Source organism: Mytilus edulis, chromosome 9 (genome assembly GCF_963676685.1).
Source record: "Mytilus edulis chromosome 9, xbMytEdul2.2, whole genome shotgun sequence".
Lineage (NCBI taxonomy): Eukaryota > Metazoa > Mollusca > Bivalvia > Mytilida > Mytilidae > Mytilus > Mytilus edulis.
Window position 1 is genome coordinate 23,737,484 of NC_092352.1, and position 27,002 is coordinate 23,764,485.

The 27,002-nt window shown below is 33.3% G+C and overlaps 1 protein-coding gene across 4 annotated transcripts; it reads right to left on the reverse strand.

The window, feature by feature from the left end:
* Positions 1–2,660: 2,660 nt before the first annotated feature.
* LOC139487852 (bactericidal permeability-increasing protein-like) lies at positions 2,661–27,002 on the reverse strand. Of its 4 annotated transcripts, none has more exons than XM_071273018.1 (9): positions 26,816–27,002; positions 13,717–13,775; positions 11,552–11,660; positions 10,638–10,751; positions 10,068–10,153; positions 7,922–8,100; positions 5,352–5,415; positions 3,866–3,901; positions 2,661–3,043 (listed from the first exon to the last, which is right to left on the reverse strand). In XM_071273018.1, the coding sequence occupies exons 2-9, from the start codon at positions 13,721–13,723 to the stop codon at positions 2,976–2,978; spliced, it is 663 nt and encodes a 220-aa protein (XP_071129119.1). In that variant the 5' UTR covers positions 13,724–13,775; positions 26,816–27,002; the 3' UTR covers positions 2,661–2,975. The 4 variants fall into 4 exon arrangements, with proteins under 4 accessions (XP_071129119.1, XP_071129118.1, XP_071129120.1 ...); XM_071273017.1 differs by lacking the exon at positions 26,816–27,002 and adding an exon at positions 16,937–17,068; XM_071273019.1 differs by lacking the exon at positions 26,816–27,002 and adding an exon at positions 16,972–17,015.

Below are 27,002 nucleotides of genomic sequence, written 5' to 3' on the forward strand. Positions count from 1 at the left end.
TGGCAAGGTGTGTTTGACTCTTTATGGACTAGGATGTGTTTGGCAAGGTGTGTTTGACTCTGATCTTAATGAACCAGAATGTTTTTGGCAAGGTGTGTTTGACTCTGATCTTAATGGACTAGGATGTTTTTGGCAATTTGTGTTTGACTCTGATCTTAATGGACTAGGGTGTTTTTGGCAAGGTGTGTTTGACTCTTAATGGACTAGGATGTTTTTGGAAAGGTGTGTTTGACTCTTATCTTAATGGACTAGGATGTTTTTGGCAAGGTGTGTTTGACTCTGATCTTAATGGACTATGTTGTTTTTGGCAAGGTGTGTTTGACTCTTAATGGACTAGGATGTTTTTGGCAAGGTGTGTTTGACTCTTATCTTAATGGACTAGGATGTTTTTGGCAAGGTGTGTTTGACTCTGATCTTAATGGACTAGGTTGTTTTTGGCAAGGTGTGTTTGACTCTTAATGGACTAGGATGTTTTTGGCAAGGTGTGTTTGACTCTGATCTTAATGGACTAGGATGTTTTTGGCAAGGTGTGTTCGACTCTGATCTTAATGGACTAAGATGTTTTGGCAAGGTGTGTTTGACTCTGATCTTAATGGACTAGGGTGTTTTTGGCAAGGTGTGTTTGACTCTTAATGGACTAGGATGTTTTTGGAAAGGTGTGTTTGACTCTTAATGGACTAGGATGTTTTTGGCAAGGTGTGTTTGACTTTGATCTTAATGGACTATGTTGTTTTTGGCAAGGTGTGTTTGACTCTTAATGGACTAGGATGTTTTTGGCAAGGTGTGTTTGACTCTTATCTTAATGGACTAGGATGTTTTTGGCAAGGTGTGTTTGACTCTGATCTTAATGGACTAGGTTGTTTTTGGCAAGGTGTGTTTGACTCTTAATGGACTAGGATGTTTTTGGCAAGGTGTGTTTGACTCTGATCTTAATGGACTAGGATGTTTTTGGCAAGGTGTGTTTGACTCTGATCCTAATGGACTAGGATGTTTTTGGCAATGTGTGTTTGACTCTGATCTTAATGAACTAGGCTGTTTTTGGCAAGGTGTGTTTGACTCTTAATGGACTAGGATGTTTTTGGCAAGGTGTGTTTGACTCTGATCTTAATGGAGTAGTTTGGTTTTGGCAAGGTGTGTTTGACTCTGATCCTAATGGACTAGGATGTTTTTTGGAAAGGTGTGTTTGACTCTGATCTTAATGGACTAGGATGTTTTTGGCAAGGTGTGTTCGACTCTGATCTTAATGGACTAAGATGTTTTGGCAAGGTGTGTTTGACTCTGATCTTAATGGACTAGGATGTTTTTGGCAAGGTGTGTTTGACTCTGATCCTAATGGACTAGGATGTTTTTGGCAAGCTGTGTTTGACCCTGATCTTAATGGACTAGGATGTTTTTGGCAAGGTGTGTTTGACTCTGATCCTAATGGACTAGGATGTTTTTGGCAAGGTGTGTTTGACTCTGATCTTAATGGACTAGGATATATTTGGAAAGGTGTGTTTGACTCTGATCTTAATGGACTAGGATGTTTTTGGCAAGGTGTGTTTGACTCTGATCTTAATGGACTAGGATGTTTTTGGCAAGGTGTGTTTGACTCTGATCCTAATGGACTAGGAAGTTTTTGGCAAGGTGTGTTTGACTGATCTTAATGGACTAGGATTGCCATCTGTCAATGTTCTGTGGTGCTATCCTAAAGCTCCAGCATCCTCCACCAAATAAAATTAACTGATGTGATATAGCCAAGTGTTCTATAACTAACTGATGTGATATAGCCAAGTGTTCTATAACTAACTGATGTGATATAGCCAAGTGTTCTATAATTAACTGATATGATATAGCCAAGTGTTCTATAATTAACTGATGTGATATAGCCAAGTGTTCTATAACTAACTGATGTGATATAGCCAAGTGTTCTATAACTAACTGATGTGATATAACCAAGTGTTCTATAATTAACTGATGTGATATAGCCAAGTGTTCTATAAGTGGTGTTAAACACCACCAATCAATCAATTTATCTTCAGGATTCATTAAAACATCAAATTTACTATATTTGAATAAAATCTTTTTAGACACCATGGAACAGACAGATGTTTACTAATCACAGCTGGTCTCACAAATGTTAGATTATGTATTTAAGCATTCTGAATGAACTATTTAGAACAAGAGTTATAAAGTAAAAGTCATTTATTTAGTCAATTTAGGTGTGTGTTAGTCATGTGTCGCATGTGATAAAAAATATTGAATCTGTGATAAGATAAACCTTATAAACAACTTTATCATCTAAATAATGATAAGTGGGATATTTTTATGAGGGATTATTAGAATTGCAAAATAATAAATTACTTGCATAAATTTGATCTGCAAGGTACAATATAATCAGGAATAAGAAAAGCCGTAAATTCTTACAACTAAAAAAATAACACACTTAACTGTAAGAGGTTAAGTTTCCCTATTGTATTGTCTGTATTCGGTATTTGGTATTTTGAATCCTTAAGAGAATTAAGTAGGAATGAAATAAGGAGGTTGAAATTGGACATCTTATATCTTAATCTAGGGGCGGATCAAGCCATTTCAAAAAAAGGATGATTTAAATGTATTTAATGTAGTGTCATGTGTATAGTCACCTCAGAAGATGGTACATATAAAACTAGAGACAGTAACAAAATACATAAAAGTTATATTTGTACACATTGAACATGAATTTTAATAAGTTAACAAAATGTAGTACACAAGAATATATATACAAAAATATAACATTTAATGTTACTTCTATGACAAAATGCTGGTTCTATATAAGCACAACATGGTTCTTTTTCTCTAAAGGAAAAAATATTCAGATGAATGATGATGTTCTATAATTTAGCATGAGTTTCTATATCATGGCACCAAGGTGTATAATTTTAGAAGTAGATCACAACACGTCTGGAGTATACCTTTGGATTAAGCATGTTTTTGTATAAAAAATAAAGATGCTGCTAATGTCTTGTTCTAGTGCCAGGGGCACAACTTGCTATATAACGTCCTATACCTCTTCTTGGGGGTTCTGAAAAATATCAAATATTATATATATACAAATGTAATATTATAACAAAAATGGGAGAAAACAATAAGAGAGACGTTACAAATTTAATTTTTTGGTGAGTATTATAAACTTATGTAAATTCTCTTCTAAAGCTTTCATAAATATCCATCTATTAACTCTATTAAAATACCATATCACTGCAATATAGCATTTTGTTTTGATGCCGAGTATAGCTATTATCAATCAATCTATCTTAATACCATGCATACCTAGTTTTTGTTGGTCAGTTGATCTCACAATATAAACCACATCTCAATTTGGTCATTTATCTATAGTTATACCTCTCTTAACTCTTTACATTTTACATTGAAATTACCTGGTCAAATTATACTTGTATCAAATTCTGCATCATCAATTGATCAGCATTAGTCTAACAGAATTTTGATATTTGTAACTCCAATTTATTCAGCAAGAAATTAAAAATGAATTAATCTTTTATATAGTTTGTCAGTTCATCATTATCTTGACTCAGCATGAGGATACTTGGTTATCACAAAATCGAAAATAATTAATGGCTATAATTACATAATCAATAAAGATTCTTGTACTAGTGGTAATTGAATAATTGATGATAAAAAAAAGTTATTTAAAAAATGGTAATTGACATTTAACAATAAAAAAGAATACAAAATTACATAAATCAGACAAAATAATCAAATCATCTAATCAATATTTGAAATACCTGGTAAATTATTTTTCCACTGATATACATTTATAATTTTATATGTACAACATTGACTTATTTAGATAGCTTTCAATTGTTTAAATCACAAAAAAACATACCTTCTGGAAGCTGATCTTCACTGAATGCAAACAGTGCTGAAATTATATAGAACAAATAATGTATACAATGTATAATGTATACTTATGAACAAAATCTTCAATAGTCATTAATGTAGATTCAGAAACTATTTTAGAGTTTTATTGAGTGGATGAGTATAGCAATAATACGAACTTGCATTCTGAAATGAGATAAATAACTACACATTTTCGTCCACAATCACAATAATAAATACACAAATAATTTCTGAATTTTATAGAACTGAATCCCATTTTACAAGGAAGATAATTTCAACTTTTAACAGTAAAGAGACATCTCAATAAGATAAGACTTTTAAATTACCAAATACTTACAGTCCATTCTTTAAAATTGAAAGAAATAATTAAAATCACTATTGCCTCATCATCTCATCACATGTAGAGCAGAATTGACATACCCTTACCTGAGCAATTGAGTTCATCCCTGTTTTTTTTTGTGGAATTTGTGTAGCTCAGTTTTGGTAAATTGTGTTTTGTTTACTGTAGTTTGTTGTTTGGTAATTTGTTCGTTTTCTGTCATGACATTGTCAGTTCGTTTTTGACATACGAGTTTGATTATCCCTTTGGTAACATTTACCTATTCTTTGAAATATTGCAGTGTATTGTAATAACAGTTGCATATACTATCCGTTGTGAAAAAAATGTACTGTATGTCTGAGTGTCCCTATGATAAACAATTACCACATCAATATGTAGTCAAGTCACACCCATTATCATCTTATATCCTCTTTCATCGTCATCTCATATCTCACTCATTGACATCTCACATCTCACTTATTGACATCTCATAGCTCACTTATTGACATCTCATATCTCACTTATTGACATCTCATATCTCACTTATTGACATCTCATATCTCACTCATCGTCATCTCATATCTCACTCATTAACATCTCACATCTCACTTCTCACTTATTGACATCTCATATCTCACTTATTGACATCTCATATCTCACTTATTGACATCTCATATCTCACTTATTAACATCTCATATCTCACTTATTGACATCTCATATCTCACTTATTAACATCTCATAGCTCACTCATTGTCATCTCATATCCCATATTTCACTCATTGTCATCTCATATCACACTCATTGTCATTATATCTCGCTTATTGTGAATTCATATCACACAACCTTCATACTGACTGTCAAGGTCTATTACACAACCTTCCTACTGACTGTTACCTCCTCTAACAACACCTTCATACTGATTGTCAAGTCATATAACAACTATGTCATACAGACTGTCAAGTCCTATAACACCACCTTCACACTGACTGTCAAGTTCTGTAACACTACCATGATACTGACTGTCAAGTTCTGTAACATCATCATCATACTGACTGTCAAGTTCTGTAACACCACCATCATACTGACTGTCAAGTTCTGTAATACCACCGTCATACTAACTTTAAAGTTCTATAACACCACTGTCATACTAACCTATAAGTCCTATCACAGCCATGTCTTCTTCATCTTTTAACATTTTCTTTACAACTTGTGCGGCCTTGAAAAAAAAAATACAAAAGAAAACATAATTGTTAACGTCATTGATGTGCAAATAATAGTTCATGTAACTAATGTACTATAATAACATAATGAAAATATTAAACAATTGATTATTCATAACTGTTTAGTTTTCGCTTTTTCTTGCAGTAAAAGAGGCATATTAAACTTAAAATGAAGACTATAACTAGAAGTTAACAAGGCACGTCGATTCATATTTACTGATTGTATGCTAGCTAGAAAGCAACATCCGAAAAAAAGAGGGGGGAGAAGAAAAAACCTCTGCATGACAAAAATTGATCCTATACTAAAGTATGCATAATCAAATGCAATTATCATTCAGCCGGAAATTATGAGAATCAAGCTGAATATCTCAGTTTCAATGTTTAGGTATCGACCACCAATCTCCATTTAATATGTTTGTAGCGTTTTATAATCAATCTGTGCACCATGTTACTTTATGCTTCAATAAGCCACATTTCTGAAGCTTATTGAATATTTAGGTTTATCAAACTGTTCATCAAACCAGCATGACATATACGCTGTAACTATTTCAGACGCAACATTGATGCTAGTTATGAATAGGAATGCCACATTATACAAAACTCTTGCAGCACGACTTTTGTAACAAGTACAGCTAGAGATTCCTATCCTATTTATATTGCTCTATCTTTAGTTTTATGTGTAGTGCTAGATAAACTGATGTTTGACATTGTCTTTGGTTATGGTCATGATGTTGGCTGTCCCTTTTTGATTTGCGATATTTATAATAGTTCGTATCTTGATTCTTCTTCATTTTTGCAAATGGAACGCTTTTCCTTTATAGTTATTTTGTCCTATTTATGAGGGTCTAGATAGTCCTTTATTTCTGAATTCTTTAATTTTTAGTGCCATTTTTCTCTATTTTTTATACCTTTTGATCATTATTCTATTCTTTATATCTTTGTCCCATTATCCCCTTTTCTGTGAACCCCCATCCAAATCCTCATGTATCACCCATGCAGATGCACAGTTTGAAAAAATAATATTCAGGAAAATATCATTTAAATCATTATTAGATGCCGTAAATTTTGTTATTTAAACTCAGTGATCATGGAATCAATACCCATTTCTTTTTCTTTTTGCATGGTAAAAGTACTGAAGTAATTAGAAGTAATGTCTTCGTCTCGATATAATCTTATACTGTTAAAATTTTCAATATCAACTCAAATAAACTGTCTACCAAAAACACAACAATTGTTATTTGCACGAACCCTGATTCGAATTTAGTAACCAATACCACAGCGACCGCCTTGACAATATAACATTATTAAACTTCCCATTAGGCTTGTAGACAGATGATAAAATGATGACAACAGCGACGACTATATATTACACATACAATGACCTTAAATAATGCATTGATTCCCACCGAGTAAGGAAAAGCTAGACAGGATCATGCGGTTCTATGACAAAGGTAGTTGAATATAACGATCGTATTTTAAGAAATGTTAGAAAAGATAGTTCAATGAATGTATCTCCAATTTGATTCAATCTATTGAAAACATTTCGTATGGTACTAGTAGATGTAAATATTAACAATCAGATACTAAAGAAAGACGCAACCATTAAGAGTAACATATGTTGGTCTGATTCTATGATTAAAAAACAAATGTCATATACCATATCTATGATATTTTTAATATCGAATACTAATACATATAAAAATAAGTAGATGATCATGTGGTGTGATTGCATATGGTATATATAAAAAAAAAGAAATGTGGTATGATTGCCAATGAGACAACTCTCCACAAGAGACCAAATGTCAAAGAAATTAACAACTACAGGTCACCATACAGCCTTCAACAATTAGCAAAGCCCATACCGCATAGTCACCGGTAAAGGGCCCGAAATGACAAAAGTAAAAAAATTCAAACAAGGAAACTAACAGCCTATTTTATGTACAAAAATTGAACGAAAAACGAATATGTAACAAATCAACCACTGAATTACAGGCTACTGACACGGGACTGGCATATACATACAGTATGTTGCGGGTTTAAACATGTAAGCGGGTTCCCAACCCTCCCCTTAACCTGCATGGGACAGTGGTGTAACAGTACAACATGTAAACGAACTATAAAAATCAGTTGAAAAAGGCTTAACCCATCGGATGGATACAAATAGAAATACTACACAGAGTGGACGTGGCTGGGTACTTTTATATCCCAACAACAAAAAGACACATCTGATAGTACTCGCAGTTACTGACTGCTAGTTCAAAGTAACTAACAACTTATAAAAAAAATCCTGCATCTAAGACTAAATTATCAATCAGTACACATCCAACTTCCAATGGATTTAGGAAAGGCGTCATAAACGGTAAGAGAAAAACATGACCTTGTGCAATGCCAAGATACAGTTATCGACAGATTGTAGATCCATGAATGTGTATATGTAAAGACACAAGTCTCCACAAAAGACCAAATGACACAGAAGTTAACAACTACAACTAAAATCCATACCTGTTCTTCCAAACTGTTTCTCATGAATTTAACTAAAATTCTAAAGAAAAACAAACATAATCCTGCAGATCCTCCTTGAAACTTCGCTTTAATTTTTCCAATTTTACAAACACAGACGCCATTCCGTATTAACCTGTGTAATAGGTCATGGTCAACACTGTCCCGTCCGTCACGTCCACCTACAATAAAGCAAAAACTCAATGTAAGTACTGATAAAAAAACCTCAATGTTAGTACCGATTAAACAATAGTCAATGTTAGTACCGATTAAACAATAGTCAATGTTAGTACCGATTAAACAATAGTCAATGTGAGTACTGAAAAAAAACCTCAAGGAATATAAATTGATAACATATAATATAGATGAATAATATCTATATTGTCATATAAACATAATTAGTGTGTGACAAAAACAAATCAGAAACAAACATCATATAGCAAAGAAATAACAACACATGGATAAAATAAAATATTTTACTTCTGACCTCAGTGCTAATGACTATTTTATAAAGAGAATATATTATAAGTTTATTCAAAAGACCAATGAGTATGCATGGATAGTATCTAAATTAAAGAGCTCTATGAACAATATAAAAATAAGAAGATATATTTTCGTACGATAGTATGTGGAGTTAACTGATCAAGTTTAATATGACGTAGACATGTGATAACGAATCCCTGACTGGACAGTTAAACATATATAACCATTTCAATCTTAAATGTCACTGACCCAAAGAGTGACGGGGAAACTTAGAAATGTGGTCCATTTGGGTCTTTTATCGACCTGTAGTAAAACCCAGCCTTGTCATGGTGGGATGTACCTAAAAGTTTGTTGTACGGGATGTATAAATACGCAGGCATGTCCGGTCCGAAAGGGGACGTGTATTAAATCGGAAGCATCGCGTGGAGAGAACGACAGAATATCTCCACGCTATTAACCTTTGTAACAAACCGTTACAGGTCTTTACTACATGACGGGTGTTTGATATATTTTGAGATAACATCGAAAATATTAACCAAGGACTCAGCAAAAAGTGCAATGGTACATTTCTGATCCGTATTAAGAGATGACAAAGCTATCTCTATAGATCAGAGGTTTCGATGGTCATCCAAATAGATGAACAGGGCTGTATAATGTGTGTATATTATGAACAGTCTGCATAAAGACTTCAGTCGGAGAAGCAAGAGAAAAGTAAAATAAAATGTATTCTGGCATTTGTAAAGAGAATTAAAAATCCAATAATCATAACGAGGAAATATTTCTCGAGCAAGCATCGCAGGGAAAAATAATAGTAAGGGGACGACCATTTGATATTCGGGAGCAAGCTTATTGTTTTCGCGCTGATGATTTAATTGCACTTAAAAAATTGCAGACGATTGATTCCTCCATATTATGTTTCAGAATAATCTTTTACTTCCTGCATGTCTTTCACGTATTTTCAGCTCTTACTAGGCCAGGATATTCATTTTCGAAATCATCAGTCCTGCCCCTCCCCCCACCCACACACCCACACACATACCTCCCTTATATTGTAACTAATGCTTTTGGAATTAAAAGGTTTCGGTATAACTCATTAACCATGCATCGTAAACTTTTAAAAACAAATGTAACATCACAATTAAATTGTTTCAGTATAGTAGTGTAGTTTGAAACAAACCAAACAATCGATACCCTCTAGATCATTCCACAATAGTGGCACGATATTGACATTTACAACTTATGACAATATTTTTAATTTTCTGTGATTGACCATGATATTAGCAGTGCAGACACCGATCGACATCGATCCTCATAGTCGGAATCAATAACCTATTTTGGCAATGTGAAATAAATTTGTAACATGGCAGACATAATGACTGAACAAGATCATTGAAGACGTTACTGATTTCAGTTAATAAAAAACCCTATTTCCTGTTTTTAATGTCTTCTAAGAAAATGTTCCTCAAAACGATGCGCTGGTAACTATTACAAATCACTACTTTTAAAAGTGATCGAGTTACGCGATGTTGGTTCTCATTTTAATATTGCGTTTAAAAGTAATGGTATTATTTTACTTATGCGCATGAAACTTCTAAAAACCGATGAAAGGTATTGGTATGACATATCTTGTGCCCTATGTTATAATATTTAAGGTTTTTCCACTTACGGTTGCGTGCGCTTCTGACATCTTCCAGACTAACAGCCATATCAGATATCATCACAGTAAAATCGCCATCTGCTGTTCGTTTTAATCTAAAACATCAATTAATAAGCATGCAAGTTTGTAGTCAAGGGTATATAGAAATTGTAAACAAAATGTGTTGATACTCCTAAAAGTCTTCGAAGAACTTCATTGTTTAAACACGTTGTCACTTTTTTTTGGCAATTATAAAAAAAAACAAAAAAAAAAACTGGTTAAAATATAACTATCGCGGGGTTGTTTGAGGAAATATAAGTAATGAGTATTCTTTATGCTCATAGTTGTGTTATTTCATAAAATGAAACGAATTGTGGCTTTCCTTTCGATTAGAGCTAGGCCTGTATTGAAGCAGTAGGACCGGTGGTCGGTGGTTTTATCCGAGCTCTCTCGCTTCCTCTGCCAATAAAAACTGACCGCCATGTGAAATAGTGCAATAGTACCGAAAGTGGCGTTATACACCAATGAATCAATCAAAAAAGAGGAATACATTCAAACTGGAAGTGTTCGCTTTTCAAGTAATGCAGAAATAACACTAACATGCCATCATAAAATAAACTGTAGTTTCCATTAATACAAATAGCACCATTTCTTGTTTGCAGCCTTCCTGCTACCATAGAAGCTTGTGGAAGTTTGGCATTCTGTATCTTCATTCTAAACAATATAAATATATAAAGGTGATTAAACAATTCAAAGCATTTATGAAATTGAATTGAGAAACAATTGTGTCAACTCAATTTTGCTTCAGTTTTTATAAATAATTTTTATAAATTTTTCACTTCAATACGATATTATTTAATTCTTAGAAATAACGAACATTTTTGGGCCCTGCCCGCATTTAAAGGTACTTTCATAAATTATGGGTATGTTATTTTTCTTCCCAGCGTCTATTTAACACCACATGGTAAATGTAATACTAATTTTAACCAGAGCAATTCAAACATTTGCCTTAACAACGGACTGTTATTCTGTATAGACAGTAAGCTTTTTCGAACGATAAAATTCAGAAACATAATTCAGGACCGTACAGGAAACAAGGGGTTGACAAGGGGTTAAACAATTTGAAAGATCCCCTCCAATTTACTACTTCGAATTAGATGTCTTAATCGCTATTTTATATTTACTCGCAAATTGTTCAAATGATGATCGTCTAAATACTCTGCAGAATTGGTAAATATTCATTGCCATTGCTGTTTTAAAATATACTTTTAAGTTTAGAATATTGGTTACTTCTTATTTTTATTTTTATATTTGATTATGTTTAATCAATTATGCACTTTAATGTAGGACTTATTACACTTACCTTTAATGTAGGACTTATTACACTTACCTTTAATGTAGGACTTATTACACTTACCTTTAATGTAGGACTTATTACACTTACCCAGTAAATTTATAAAACAAGCTACCGCTGGCTCCTTCATGGTCCTTGATGTTGGACTCCTAACACTTACCCAGTAAATTTATAAAACAAGCTACCGCTAGCTCCTTCATGATCCTTGATGTCTTGTTGAAGAAGACGTTCAGCTAAATTCTTCAGCTGACTGTTGTTAGCTTCGTGCCCTGAATCATAGATTATAATGTATGTTAATTCGCTACATTTATATACTATAGAAGAGACATAGTGTATTAGGATACTTAAATCTAGCTGGATACATGCTAAGGGGCCGACCATTTGATAGGGGCTGCCTGGTCAGGAGGGGTTTTGAGGATTGACTATTCATTTTCATCTGTTCTGTGCTACGCATACTTATTTTTTTCGTTAATTATTTTCTTTTTTTTACACAATTGTTTTCTTCATTTAGTGTTGCAGAATATTAATTTGCATGGTATTTTCAGCTCCTACCAGGTGGGGATTTCTGATACCACCTTTCTAGTGGTCGTCCGATGAACAAACTTAACCAATGCAGTATCGTTAAAAATCAAACCGTCATAGTAAAAGTTGAAACGTATACAAAAATAAATAACATTAAATGTAATATATTTTTGTATGCGTTTCAACTTTTCTTAAATTCTTCATTTCTGTAATTAATTCAAGTATTATCACAAGTAGTAGGCATGTCATTGGATTATTTTCCTTGGAAATGTTTGTTCATCAATTTCCATTAAACATCTTCCTGGATAATTAGCAGCTAATCGGATGCTAAACACCACTGCTTCATTTTCCATTAATGTCAAAACATTTCCTTCACTTTTATCATTTCTACCTAAAGATAGCGTGCACCATTTAAGGAGTAAGATAAAAGAGACCAATTTGCGACATAATTTCTTTTGACATCGTAATTATCACTTTTAGCATGCGTAAGTTTGTTTCTTGAACAACAATTACAACAGAAAAAAATTATGTGCATCATAAAAATAAATGTCGTAGGTCCATAAAATGTCATTGGTCCATATTAAGTCATAGGTCCACATACTGCAAGGATCCACATAGTCAACAGTAAATGAAAGGGCCAAAGAGCTGTTTATCTTCAAGTTAATACAGGACTTTTAGTGATATATTTGCTTCGAAAGGCAAACACAAAAAAAATGTGTTTGCTAGCATGCACACCAAGAGGTCATAAACAGAATAGCAAACAACCGTCTAAGATTTACTCTGTCTAGGGAGTTGCAAACGTCTTTTTAAAAACATTTACTTTGTCTAGGGAGTTGCAAACGTCATGACGTAGATTTACTCTGTCTATGAAATTGCAACCGTCTGGAATTTGCTCTGTCTAGGAAGTTTCAACCGTCTTAGATTTACTCTGCCGAAGGAGTTGCAACCGTCTGAGACTTGCATTGTCTAGGGATTGCAACTGTTTGAAATTTACTTTGTCTAAAGAGTAGTAACCGTCTTAGAATGAAAGATACCAGAGGGACATTTAAACGCATAGATCGAAAATAAACTGACAACGCCATGGCTAAAAATCAAAAGACAAACAGACAAATAATAGTACAGAAGACACAACATAGAAATCTAAAAAAAACCCAGACATAGTGTGTAGGAAGTTGCAAATTTCTGAAATTTAGTCTGTAAAGGGAGTTGCAACTATCTTGAATTTACGTTGTCTAACCGTCTGAATTGAACTATGTCTAGGAAGTTGCAACTGTCTTACGTTTACTTTTTCTACGGAGGTTGCAACCGTCTTAGATTTAACTGAAGATGCAACCATGGTACCAAGACTGAAGCACTTCCTACTTTCCTGAGAGCATAAAATCAAAACGTAATTAGAACAGCTCAAAACACCAAAAGCTTACGGATGTTGTAATTTTACTTTTGGATAAAAAAAAAACCTTCGATATTTTACCCAATCAATGTATTCATATGTGAAATTATTGAATCAACATAAAGTAAAGAGGAAAACGTTATTTATAGCAGTGTTGACAGCTCCCGTGTTGCGTGAGTTGTAATAGCAATAAATCCCTAGTTAAATGAGAAGGATGATAACTAAGAATAATTAATTCCTCACAAAACAGACAATCAATTCCTTCAAAGACATGTTTAATGATGAGTAGTGATCAAAGATCAATAAGTTTTCACACTGATTCTTATTTTTAGTTTTTGTGGTTGTTGGTTGTAAATAATTTATAAAGTTTCAGGTAAATCAAATTACTCCGATCCTAATACATTGATTCTTACCTGACATGCTGGTACATATCCCATGACATTTACATCACATGTTCAGCGTCAGATGGCGTCTATAAAAAAGATTTATAGAACAATATCATATTTAAAAGTCATCCATTTAAAGCGCCATATGATAGGAAAATTAGCAAAACTATACTCAACATTAGTAACGTATTTAGTCTTCACAAAATCCCAAAATTGCAGCCTCAGCTGTACAAAATTAGAATATTTTACTGTCCACTCACTTTTAAAGACAATGATGGCATTGTCACATTCATTTTCATGTATAGACCGACTAATCTATGCATTTCAGTAGACAATTTGATCTTGCCCTCTGTTTTACATGCATTCATTTAGAAATTTGCCCTCAATAGGCAATGATTGTTTTTTTTGTTTTTTTGTTTGTTTTAATATTCAACATTTGAGTACTTCTGCAAGACTAAAAAAGTGTCAAATACAAAAGGTAAAAGTTACAGTGTACAGTCAGTCAATTGGATGGTTTGAAACATAATTATTAAAGAAAACAATTTATACGTTATTATGATATGTTGAAAACCGGCAGAAAAATCAAATTTCATAATGCCATTTTCAACTTATAAATTTTATTTAAGGGGGGTACATAACAAAATAACTTTTAATATTTGGTCAGTTAGATTGCAGCGTTTTAAAATTACATACAATATGCAAGACTCTAAAGATCCTGATTAAAATATAAAAAAGAAGATGTGGTATGATTGCCAATGAGACAACTGTCCACAAGAGACCAAAATGACACAGTCAGACATTAACAACTATAGGTCACCGTACGGCCTTCAACAATGAGCAAAGCCCATACCGCATAGTCAGCTACAAAAGGCCCCGATAAGACAACGTATATATTTAACAATTCAAACGAGAAAACTAACGGCCTTATTTATATAAAAAAATGAACGAAAAACAAATATGTAACACATAAACAAACGACAACCACTGAATTACAGGCTCCTGACTTGGGACAGGTACATACTTAAATAATGTGGCGGGGTTAAACATGTTAGCGGGATCCCAACCCTCCCCCTAACCTGGGAAAGTGGTATAACAGTACAACATATGTTTACTTTTTGCTCAGATCAGGCCATTGGACTATGCGTTAATCTTTTAAATCTATCTTAATCTATAAATAGTTAACAATTATCCCATAAATGAACGAACAAAGAGACAAAACAGGCAAATCTAATGGCAAAGTTAATGTTAAGAAAATATGAACAGTGCGCTTTAAAATGCTGTATGTCAAATGAGTCCGGTAACTGCTTTTTACAATACAGCTGATCTCCCTGGAGCACAGCTCGTTCTGCTTACCGTTCCAGAGCACACGAGTTTACCCGCAGTCTAAGTGGGGCTCATGTTGCTCAATCTTTAGTTTTCTGTGTAGTATCTTGGGGCTGTTGTTAGTCTGTTCGTCATTTATTATCCCTTTAATAGTATCTCAAGTTCTCGCTTCTCAACAAACAAATAAATAATCATAATGGTAGGCCTTGCAAAGTATGTTTTCCATTGTGAAATAAGGGTACGATGGAGGCAAACATTTTACTTTGCATCCGTCAACCTACGAATCAACTAAAGGTTTTGCTGCAAGGGTCTTTTTATTCATTTATCGCTGTCAATATAATGGAATTTGATGCGACTGTCATACAAGTGCGAGGTTTAGCTAGCTATAAAACCATGTTCAATCCACCATTTTCTACATAAGAAAATGCCTGTACTAAGTCAGGAATATGACATTTGTTTGATGTGTTTTAGCTTTTGATTTTGCCATTTGTTTAGGGATTTTCCGTTTTGAATTTTCCTCGGAGTTCAGTATTTTTGTGATTTTACTTTTTCTTTTTTAGTCTGTAAACCTATTCTAGACCCTCAAATATCGACATAGTAATATTCACATTTTATAATGTTTCATTATCATCAGCTGGCATTGTTTAGCAACTGCTTTGTGAATTTATTAAATTATTTAGTATCACCAATATAATCATAAATAACAATAAAAGAAAATAATTCCATCTACGTCCAGTAATAATTATCTAATCACAGAACAAATAAGTTCTGAATAAAGTACATCTAAACAGTGACAGCTGCCGCCAAGAAAATTATTTATATATGAAAGATTGCATAATGTTAAGTAAATAACCCTTTCTTATATATGATGCTCTCTGTTTATCTAAATGTCTCAGCACAACTGGTAAATTTCCATGGTTCTCGTATGTAGAAAATATAGCCAAAAAAACAGACGTTAATAAAATACAGGAAATAAACTATAACCAAGAGAAGAGTTCTTTCTAAATAAAATTAAAAGAGAGACAAGATAGCTTTGAAAATATTTTCAACTAGTTAAAGAAGTATAAAATGTTCTTATACAGTAAAATTAAAACAAAATATGAATTAGACAAATACATTCTTAAAAAAGATTTTGAAAATCGAAATATAAAATGTAAAATGCAAGTCAGTGACCTTTTCTTGAAGATAGAGATGAATAAATATAAAAGAATTCAAATAGAATGTGATGTAATAGTAATGAGGATGAAAAGGAAAACATCGCTTTCTAAATGTAAAATAAATAAATCTTTTCGAAAACAACTTGAAAAAGACTCAAGTAATATTTGTCCAGGATTTTGAAATTATCTTCAAAGGATAAATTTATAATTACGTCTATCTTTATTTGACAGTATGTATGTAGCTTACTGTTCCGTTTATTAAAAAGTCATTTGAGGAGAGTGGACACATCCAACACCTGCATTAATATCATTACTTTCTTTACTAACGCTATATATATATGATGTTTAATATTTTATAATTTTTGCAGTGTTTATATATTTGTATTGTATTGCTTAAATAACTTCAACTCCTTCGGGCTTAGGGGTATAAATGTGCATTTAAGTAATAAATATGTAAAACATGTGGTTTACTAAACTTCTCGTTATATAATTTAATTTTGTATGTAACAAGTCTTCTGATTGGCTGACGCTGTTTTGTTTATCAGCTCAGACATAATTTTGTCACGTGACCGTGACGTCAAAAGCGTTCTTTCATGATTTACTCCGGTTTGAAATGGAATTTAGAAATAACATAAAAGATGTGGTGCACACTTTAAAATAACACGCTACGCGTGTTTTTCAGTGTGCACATTTTTGATGTTATTTCTTCAGACAGAAAAATATTACAGTCATTCCTTAAATATTTTATAACTCATACGGCAATTTACCTTTAAATACTGACATTTATGGAGTCTATTCGTACCCTAAAGTCAATTTTTGCTAACATTCAGTCAGATTCTTATTCAGTACGTATTCGTTGCTGCTATGAAATTATTACGTCATCATACGTTGTCGAGACGTCATTTATAACTAATCGTGAACGAACGTTATTAATATCACGAGAAGTTGTATTTATATGAAGAGGGCTGATTGTCATGTTAAATTGACTACCAAGGGAAATTAGTATTGACAGAACCAATGACAATGTTCGAGTCGCAGATGATGACGAGTTGAAGTCAATACTCCTTATCGCTATTTGTCCGCCATTACTGGACATCACAAAGATTCCCGTAAAATGTTGTCGTCATAATTAAAAATATATCCTAAATACACTAGATTGGAAGCTGGAATATGTTGCTTGTTTACTAATTATAACATGCATTTTGCAACAAGCAAAAATTTACATATACGTGATAGAGTAGTAGTTGCTGTTTTTGCTTAATGTCAATACACCTTATCGCGATAAGGTGTATTGACAAATAGTATGTGCATATATACCGAACTATGGCTGCACATCATACAATATTGGATTGATCTCTTGTCTCATAACTCTATTACATATAACCAAATATAAATCCTCGATGCGTATGAGTAAAACAATTTTTTACATGATCTGAGACTACTTTTAGTACGAATATAATAATAAACAATTGAATGAATAATCACAAAATACAACACAGAAACTAAACCAAAATCCAACGGTAGGATAAGGTTTCATTGTTACTTAGTTGGTTTCTTATTATATATATCAATTTGAATTGGTTTATATTTTTTCATCTCAGTACTTTTTATAGCTTGCTTTGCAGTATGTGTTTTGCTCACTGATAAAGGTAACCTATAGTCACTGATGGATAGTTGTCTCATTTGCAACCATGTCACATTTCTGTATCTAATAGTTATTTGCTTCGTCAACTCGGGCTTCAGTTAAATAACAATTTGCTTGTTTAAAGTGCTAAACAGTTGATGGAACATTAAATGATTGATATGCAAGTTTCAATAATTTACACGAAAAACGTTAGTTGAAAAGTAATATCTGATGAAAGACAAATGTAAAGATCAAATTAGAAGCTCACTTAACCCATGGTACAGTACAAAAAATTTAAATACTAAAACAACTGATGTGATATTAAATGATTGGTATGCAATAAGTTGTAATAATTCATTTGATCATTATATGCAACTCTGGTTGAAAAGTAATATCTGATGAATGACAAATATTAGAGGATTGTTATGCTATAATTTTCAATAATTAATATGCAACTAATATCTGATGAATGTAAAAGACATTAGGCACATGATAAAGTACACAAATTGTCAATGTTCAACGACACAACCACTAAGTTGAGATGATAAAACAACACAAACTACGAAAGCTAACGTCACACTAAAAAAAAAGAAGAAAAGATTCAAAACAGAAAAAGGGCATGATATAGAATGAAATTCAAAACAGTGTGGCTGTGGCCATTGATTGACACATTAAATTCATCCATTGACTGGGACAATTTACAATAACATTTTTGTCTGTAACGACCACTGTTCACGACGTACCTACGATAGACATTTAAACTGTGGGGTCACCAAAGGTTTCTTAACGCCTTTAATTATAAAAGAATTCGAAAAATTAATCAGGAATAACCTTTATGTTTTGATTTATATAATTGATATAAATCAAAACATCGTGTTATTTCTGATTAATTTTTCGAATTACGTTATTAAGGTGTTGAAAACCTTTGGTGACCCCATAGTTTAAGTGTCTTTAAAAAGTACATAGTGAGCAGTGGTCGTTACAGACAAACGTTCACATAAATTGTCCCAGTCAATGGATGAATTTAATGTGTCAATCAATGGCCACAGCCACACTGTTTTGAATTTCATTCTATTTAAATGTATAGCTAGAGATATTTCAAAAGAAACAAACAATATTAGAGGTATGGCAAAGCTCTCAATAATTTGTTTCACTCACTCAGTTAGAAATACAATTGTTTAATTGACCATGTATCTTAGTAAACCAAGTAAATCCTTGGGGTCCCTAATTCTTAAGTGGATGAAATCTAACGAATCTAACAATCAAACAGTCTTGTATTCAATTCACTTTCATACATTGCTGATGAAGAGGTTTTGATACAATATTTTAATTTTGACATGAAAAATGCAATGGAAATATTCATAACTAATATGAAAAAATGTGATGTTTTGAGGATTTGTTCGTTCTTTCGTATATTACCATGGCGTTGTCAGTTTGTTTTTCGACTGATGAGTGTTGAATGTCCTTGAATGTATACTTGGTAATTTCAGCTTCGTTTTTTTAAATTGAATTACTTTACATAAATTAAAGTTCTTAAAAGAAATTGTTTTGTTTTAGAACTTAGATTAGTTGACTACATGTAATGTTTTTTTTCTCATTGCTGAAGGCAGTAGGGTTACCTATAATTGCTTACTTCTTCATTTTCATTCTGTTTTCTCATCGGCAGGCATACCACAGGTCCTCATTTTATATAAATACTCATTAAACCAGGTGCTCCGCAGGGCGCAACTTTATACGACCCCAGTGGTTAAACCCTGAACAGTTGGGGCAAATTTAATCACAATATTCAATCTTGATACTGTCTTAATTTGGATTGTGATCAAATTTTGACATAATATAGGTTTTTGTCACAAAATTAAGATCTAACAAATCTATTGCACAATACTGTGCAATTGAAGATTTCTTCTTGAAACTTTTCAAAATTCGAAATTTGAATTTTTTTGGAAAAAAAGGAATCCCTTTAAAAAATGGTAAACAAACCCCCCCCCCCCAATGTTTTGAACCCCTCCTTGGAGCAATAACCCTTAAACTCAATCCCATGCTTTCCTGTAGTATTAAACCTTGTAGTACAATTTCAGAGAGATCCACACACTTAAACAAAGTTACTTGCCGACTTGTTTCTTTATTATTATGAGGCTGACTTCATGCAGGAACTTCTTAGGAAGAAAGATAAGAAGTTAGCACTATCCTTTAACTCTACGTTTCGCTATATAGATGATGTTCTTTCACTAAATAATTCAAAATTTGGTGACTATGTGGAACGCATCTATCCAATCGAGCTAGAGATAAAGGATACTACAGAAACAGTTAAGTCGGCCTCATATCTTGACTTACATCTAGAAATTGACAATGAGGGTCGGTTGAAAACAAAACTTTACGACAAAAGAGATGATTTCAGCTTTCCAATTGTGAACTTTCCATTTCTAAGTAGCAACATTCCAGCAGCACCTGCATACGGGGTATATATCTCCCAATTGATACGATATTCCCGTGCTTGCATTTCCTATCATGATTTTCTTGATAGAGGGTTGCTGCTCACAAGGAAGCTATTAAACCAAGAGTTCCAAATGGTGAAGTTGAAATCATCCCTTCGTAAATTTTACGGACGCTATCACGAGTTGGTTGACCGTTATGGAATAACCGTATCACAAATGATATCGGATATGTTCCTTACGTCGTAACTACAATCCCCTTCCCTTTCCTGAATGTGACCTACCGAATTAGACTATTTACCGGATTTGTTATCACATAAGCAACACGACGGGTGCCGCATGTGGAGCAGGATCTGCTTACCCTTCCGGACCACCTGAGATCACCCCTAGTTTTTGGTGGGGTTCATGTTGTTTATTCTTTAGTTTTCTATGTTGTGTCATGTGTACTATTGTTTTTCTGTTTGTCTTTTTCATTTTTAGCCATGGCGTTGTCAGTTAGTTTTAGATTTATGAGTTTGACTGTCCCTTTGGTATCTTTCGTCCCTCTTTTATTGTCATGATTGTTTGGAAACTAGAAACATGCTTCTTTTTGGCCCTTTTTTGGCCCCTAATTCCTACATATTTTGGGCAATTAACCCAAAACTTAATTCCAGCCTCCCCTTTGTTATATGGTACATTGTGGTACAATTTTAGAGAGATCCATACAATTACACACAAGTTATTGTCTGGAAACTAGAAAAATGCTTGTTTTGGCCCCTTTTTGGCCCTAATTCCTAAACTTTGGCCCCATAACCCCTTAAATGATTCCAAACCTTCTACTTGTGGTTTTAAACATTGCAGTATAATTTCAGAGCAATTGAAATATTTGTACACAAGTTATTATCCTGAAAATAGAAAAATGCTTGTTTTGGGCCCCTTTTGGGCCCCTAATTCCTTAACGGTTGGGACCATCACCCCCAAAATCGATCCCAACCTTCCTTTTGTGGTATTGAACCTTCTGAAAAAATTTCATAAAGATCTATTCACTCAAACTAAAGTTATTATCCGGAAACCATTGTGTCTTCGGACGACGACGCAGATGACGACATCATAGAATGAAATTCAAAACAGTGTGGCTGTGGCCATTGATTGACACATTAAATTCATCCATTGACTGGGACCATTTTCGTGAACGTTTGTCTGTAACGACCACTGTTCACGACGTACCTACGATAGACATTTAAACTGTGGGGTCACCAAAGGTTTCTTAACGCCTTTAATTATAAAATAATTCCAAAAATTAATCAGGAATAAAAGAGGGACGAAAGATACCAAAGGGACAGTCAAACTCATAAATCTAAAACAAACTGACAACGCCATGGCTAAAAATGAAAAAGACAAACAGAAAAACAATAGTACACATGACACAACATAGAAAACTAAAGAATAAACAACACGAACCCCACCAAAAACTAGGGGTGATCTCAGGTGCTCCGGAAGGGTAAGCAGATCCTGCTCCACATGCGGCACCCGTCGTGTTGCTTATGTTATTACAAATCCGGTAAATAGTCTAATTCGGTAGGTCAAATTCATGAAAGGGAAGGGGATTGTAGTTACGACGTGAGGAACATATCCGATATCATTTGTGAAATGGTTATTCCATAACGGTCAACCAACTCGTGATGGCGTCCGTAAAATTTACGAAGGGATGATTTCAACTTCACCATTTGGAACTCTTGATTTAATAGCTTCCTTGTGAGCAGTAACCCTCTATCAAGAAAATCATGATAGGAAATGCAAGCACGGGAATATCGTATCAATTGAGAGATATATACCCCGTATGCAGGTGCTGCTGGAATGTTGCTACTTAGAAATGGAAAGTTCACAATTGGAAAGCTGAAATCATCTCTTTTGTCGTAAAGTTTTGTCTTCAACCGACCCTCATTGTCAATTTCTAGATGTAAGTCAAGATATGAAGCTGACTTAACTGTATCTGTAGTATCATTTATCTCCAATTCGATGGGATAGATGCGTTCCACATAGTCACCAAATTTTGAATTGTTTAGTGAAAGAACGTCATCTATATAGCGGAAAGTAGAGTTAAAGGATATTGCTAACTTCTTATCTTTCTTCCTAAGAAGTTCCTGCATGAAGTCAGCCTCATAATAATAAAGAAACAAGTCAGCAAGTAGAGGGGCACAGTTTGTTCCCATTGGTATGCCGACAGTCTGTTGAAAAACACGTCCTCCGAACGTAACAAATATGTTGTCAATCAAGAAATCAAGCATCTTGATAATATCGGTTTCAGAGAATTTTTTGTTTGAATCAGAGTGATTCTTTACAAAGTAGGATTTATCCCTCCCTAAGACAAGATACTTGTATCTACGTTGGCCATTCTTTTTTATGAAGCAAAGTAATACCAACTCTTTTAATTTGTCTTTAAGTTTGGAATGTGGAATACTTGTGTAAAGAGTAGAGAAGTCAAATGTTTTAATACTGTTACAAGATGAAAGAGAGTTAGATTGTATGTACTCTAAAAGATCTTTGGAATTTTTAAGTATCCACATCTGATTCACGCCACCTCTAGAATAGGCAGTTTCACAATAACTTTGAAGCCCGTCTTTGATTGCTAATAACCTTTATGTTTTGATTTATATAATTGATATAAATCAAAACATCGTGTTATTTCTGATTAGTTTTTCGAATTACTTTATTAAGGTGTTGAGAACCTTTGGTGATCCCATAGTTTAAGTGTCTTTAAAAAGTACATAGTGAGCAGTGGTCGTTACATACAAATGTTCACCTAAATTGTCCCAGTCAATTGATGAATTTAATGTGTCAATCAAAGGCCACAGCCACACTGTTTTGAATTTCATTCTACCATTATACGATCCCAAAATTTTTTTGGGGTCTTATAAAAAATTGTCATAGTATTAAACACATTGATGGGACATTGATTTTATCTCTTTCATTGTAAACATGATATCAGTCAACAATATACAAGACTTAGTGTTTGATTTGAGGCCGAATTAAGCGGTTTATTTTGACCATAGTTGCACGAGTCTGGAGCTAGAATGTAAGCTTATAAGATTGTTAGAAAATTCGAACGTTTAAAAAATATATACAGTGGTAGAATTTCCGTGAAAATTAATATCAGTAACATCAAAATAGCATCTCCTACATCCGACGTACTGTTTTGCTATTCAGTTAATGTATCAAATACAGCAATAGTCCCATGGCAGGAAGCTGCAGTTCAGTGGTTGTCGTTTGTTCGTTGTCTGTCATTTCTTTTTCGTAATTTTTTTCGTTATCAATTAGGCCGTTATAGTTTGGCAATTGAATTGTTCAAGTTCATGTCGGGTCCCTTTATAGCCGACTATACAATATGGGTTTTTATCATTGTCGAAGGCCGTACGGTAGCCTATAATTGCTTACATCAACTTCATTTGAACGATGAGTGATGGTTGACTCATTGGCAATCCAATACCACATCTTCTTAATTTATATATGTTTATCTAGTGGTTATCTAGCCTTTAAATAGATATTCTATTCGTAATTCAACAAATGGTATATATAAACGGTAACTTATAACGTATATTACGTTAACTATAATAAGATATACTAACTATGACACTAACTAAATGCATAGACTAATAGTTGTATCATTCAGACTTCAGACGGAAGATAACATTGACTAAGTAATTCCTGAGACATTAATCAGATTCTAAAGGAAGTCACTGTAATACTCTTATGCTCGCAAGAAACGAATTAACTGTGATACGTCAACAATTGGATAAAGGAAAATAACGACGGAAAAGTCTTGTGAGGGTAGAAGATATGGATCCCACAAGGAGTTGTTCTAAAACATTCTTTAGTGTGCCGAGAGCGTGGTACGCTCCCAAAATGGGGGTAGGTTAAATGTCCCCATTCCTATGACGAGCAAGTTGAATTGTTTTAAATGATTTTAAGTGAAGCAAGAAAACTATTTATTTTATGAAGAAACGATAAACTGAAAAACTTACAGACAACTTGAAATCCAAATTGTGAGAAAAGTTAGTTCAGCATAAAGCCTAAAGAAAATTTTGCTTTTGTATGTTGTAACGTTTCTATAAAATGATCATTGATGCTAGCGCTATAACAATTATTCTGCACATTTATTCACAGAAAGCGTAATCTCAAAACTCAATCTGCTCTGAGAACTTGAAATCTAATGATTTTGTAGGTGTGCAGATGCGTTTCGGTTACTTTTTCATGCATGGTTTATTCTAAAAAAATTGAATTACAATATTTTCACGCTATCCAATAAGAAGATGGTTGGTGAGACAAAAATGGATGTTAGAGATTCTAAAAACTTTAAAAAAACGAAGATAGAAAATACATAAAAGGGTTTTAGTTCAGTATTTTCAGTGCTTTTTTCAAATACTGAACTGAATTAAAGCTGTCTTTCAAAAAATTTGTATGCATGTAAAATGACAAAACTGTCACAAACTTAGCTTTGATCATATCCTTTGTAAACACCCATGGTATTCTATACGTCTTTCGCTACTTAAAGGGGCACTAGCTGACAAACTCATATTCACCGATTTGACTCAAATTCTCATATTTGATTTAAATCATACTAAAAGGTATACTCTAATTATATTGATTTTGTGTTAAAGGTTAAATAAAAAGTTAATTATGGATTTTACCTCTATAAGAATGATCATATTTATTGTGGATCGAATCAGTCAACGAGATGGTTCGCCTTTGTTTTACTTTCAATATTGACATTCTTTTCAGTACCCGAGTATCTTCAATTCAGTAGTCAATACTTCGGTATTGAAATGATTTAACAAACTTTTCTAAAATTATCCGTTTATAAATTATTAAGAAACTAAGGTTTCAACTCCCTCAGGCAAAGTTGACTTTAGATGAATTTGGCTATTTATTTTAGGTACTTTTTTGTCATAAAGCTCTTCAACGGGTTCGGTACTTATACATCTTCGGATTTCAAATGTTTGGTTTGAGCGTTCCTGATGCAGGTAAATCCAAAAAAAGCGTTTCGGACGCATGAAATTATTAAACGTGTTCTTTTCCATTCCCCCCCCCCCCCCCTTTTGAATGCTGACCACACATATCTTTATCTACGGGGTTAAATTAAAGGTCACATGAATACGGATTCAATGAAGTGTAATTATTCACTTGCAAGTGAATAATTCATCACCAATGTTTCTTTGCTTATTTTGATAAAATTGAACCAAATTGGCTGTTAAAAACGAATTATCATTTCATTATTTCACTTATATTAATGAATGAACTAAACAAAATCATATATCGTAGCTAGTGCCCCTTTTAACATATCTTAAATATAAGAAAAAGTTAGGTTAACGTCAGTCACATAGCAAACCAACAAACAAAACATCTATAGGTCAACATACGGTAGATACAGCGATATACGATTGTTCTTACCCTAAGTCAGCATCACAGTGTGACCAAGAAAGCTATGTAACAACATAAAAACATCTACAGGTCAACAACGATAGACGAGTGTTCATACCATAGGTCTAGCTTTAGGTGAACAGGAGTTAAGACAAGAAAGCTATATAACCGACAACCAATTACAAGAAAACTATAATGCGAAAAAACTTATGCAAAAGACGAGAGCTTGTTTTAAAACATCTTTGCTAGCCAAGGGTAACGATCCAGTCTCGCTACACGAGGCATCATATTTAACGATCCTATTATGACCTGACGTGGCTGCGTATTTATACATCCTGTACAGCAAAACGGCCGTTGACATTGCTTTAAGGATAGAAAGAACTCATAAAGCTAAATAACCCGGTCAAATTCTAATGGTTAAGCGAGGCGCCCAGAAAGGTAAGCATTACCCGCCTCGCTAGTGAAACACGTCGTATTGTGTTTGGTAAAATATTTTATTTATTTGTAACTTTTAACGAGTTATTGTCAACTGTATAGCCCATGACTAGTTATTCTCACCTAGCTAACTCAAGTTTAATAAAACATCATTATTGTGCAACAAGACAAGAAAAACATGTCATATATATATTGCCTATTTTGTATCTCCGTTTGGTTATTTATGTGCAGTTTCTGTCCGTCGTTTTCGAACTACAGTATTAAGTTAATCATACTTCATCAGTAAGTCAACATCTCCGGTTAGCCATGTATGCCTAACGGTTGGTTACATCTTAATGGTTAAAGTGAAAGTAAGTTTAGTCATACGCACACACACAAATATAACAGACACTTTTGGATGGGTTAAAAACATATGGTTGTCAATTCTATAATTCAAAAATTTCCCAGATTCAAGTCAGTGGTACAATCTTAATATGTTAGGATGTAAAGTAAAAATATTAAAGCATGGAAAAGACGTTTACCATTCCACACCGTCACCAAAAAATTGTTTCAGAATCAGCTGTCCTTGAGAACTTTTGAATCGTTTTAAATATACTCAGTAATTTGTATGATTTAGAGCTTTCAAAATGTATCTTAAAAATCGACAATCGAGAAAGTAAATATAGCAAGCCAACTTATTATCGAATTCCTATGATCTTGCGTGATGAAAGCAGTACATTAATAATACAATAATACTGAAATAAGATACTCTTACTTACTGAAATATCCGAGTATGAATATTCTCCACTATCCATGAATCATGAGTAATCAATAAGTCAAACTACTGGAAACGTCCCAGTTCACAAAACTCAATCAAGCAGCCATTTTGTTATACTTTTAACTAGAAACTTTTTATCTAGATGTACTATCTAAACGACAGTCCAATGATAAAAACGTTTTCTGTAA

Excerpts from the sequence above, each read along its gene's own strand:
- LOC139487852 (XM_071273018.1), bottom strand. Across the intron at positions 3,902-5,351 it reads GGCTGTGATAGGACTTATAG|CACTGTTTGCATTCAGTGAA; the intron begins GTTAGTATGACA and ends ATATAATTTCAG. Across the intron at positions 3,044-3,865 it reads TGAAGATCAGCTTCCAGAAG|AACCCCCAAGAAGAGGTATA; the intron begins GTATGTTTTTTT and ends GATATTTTTCAG.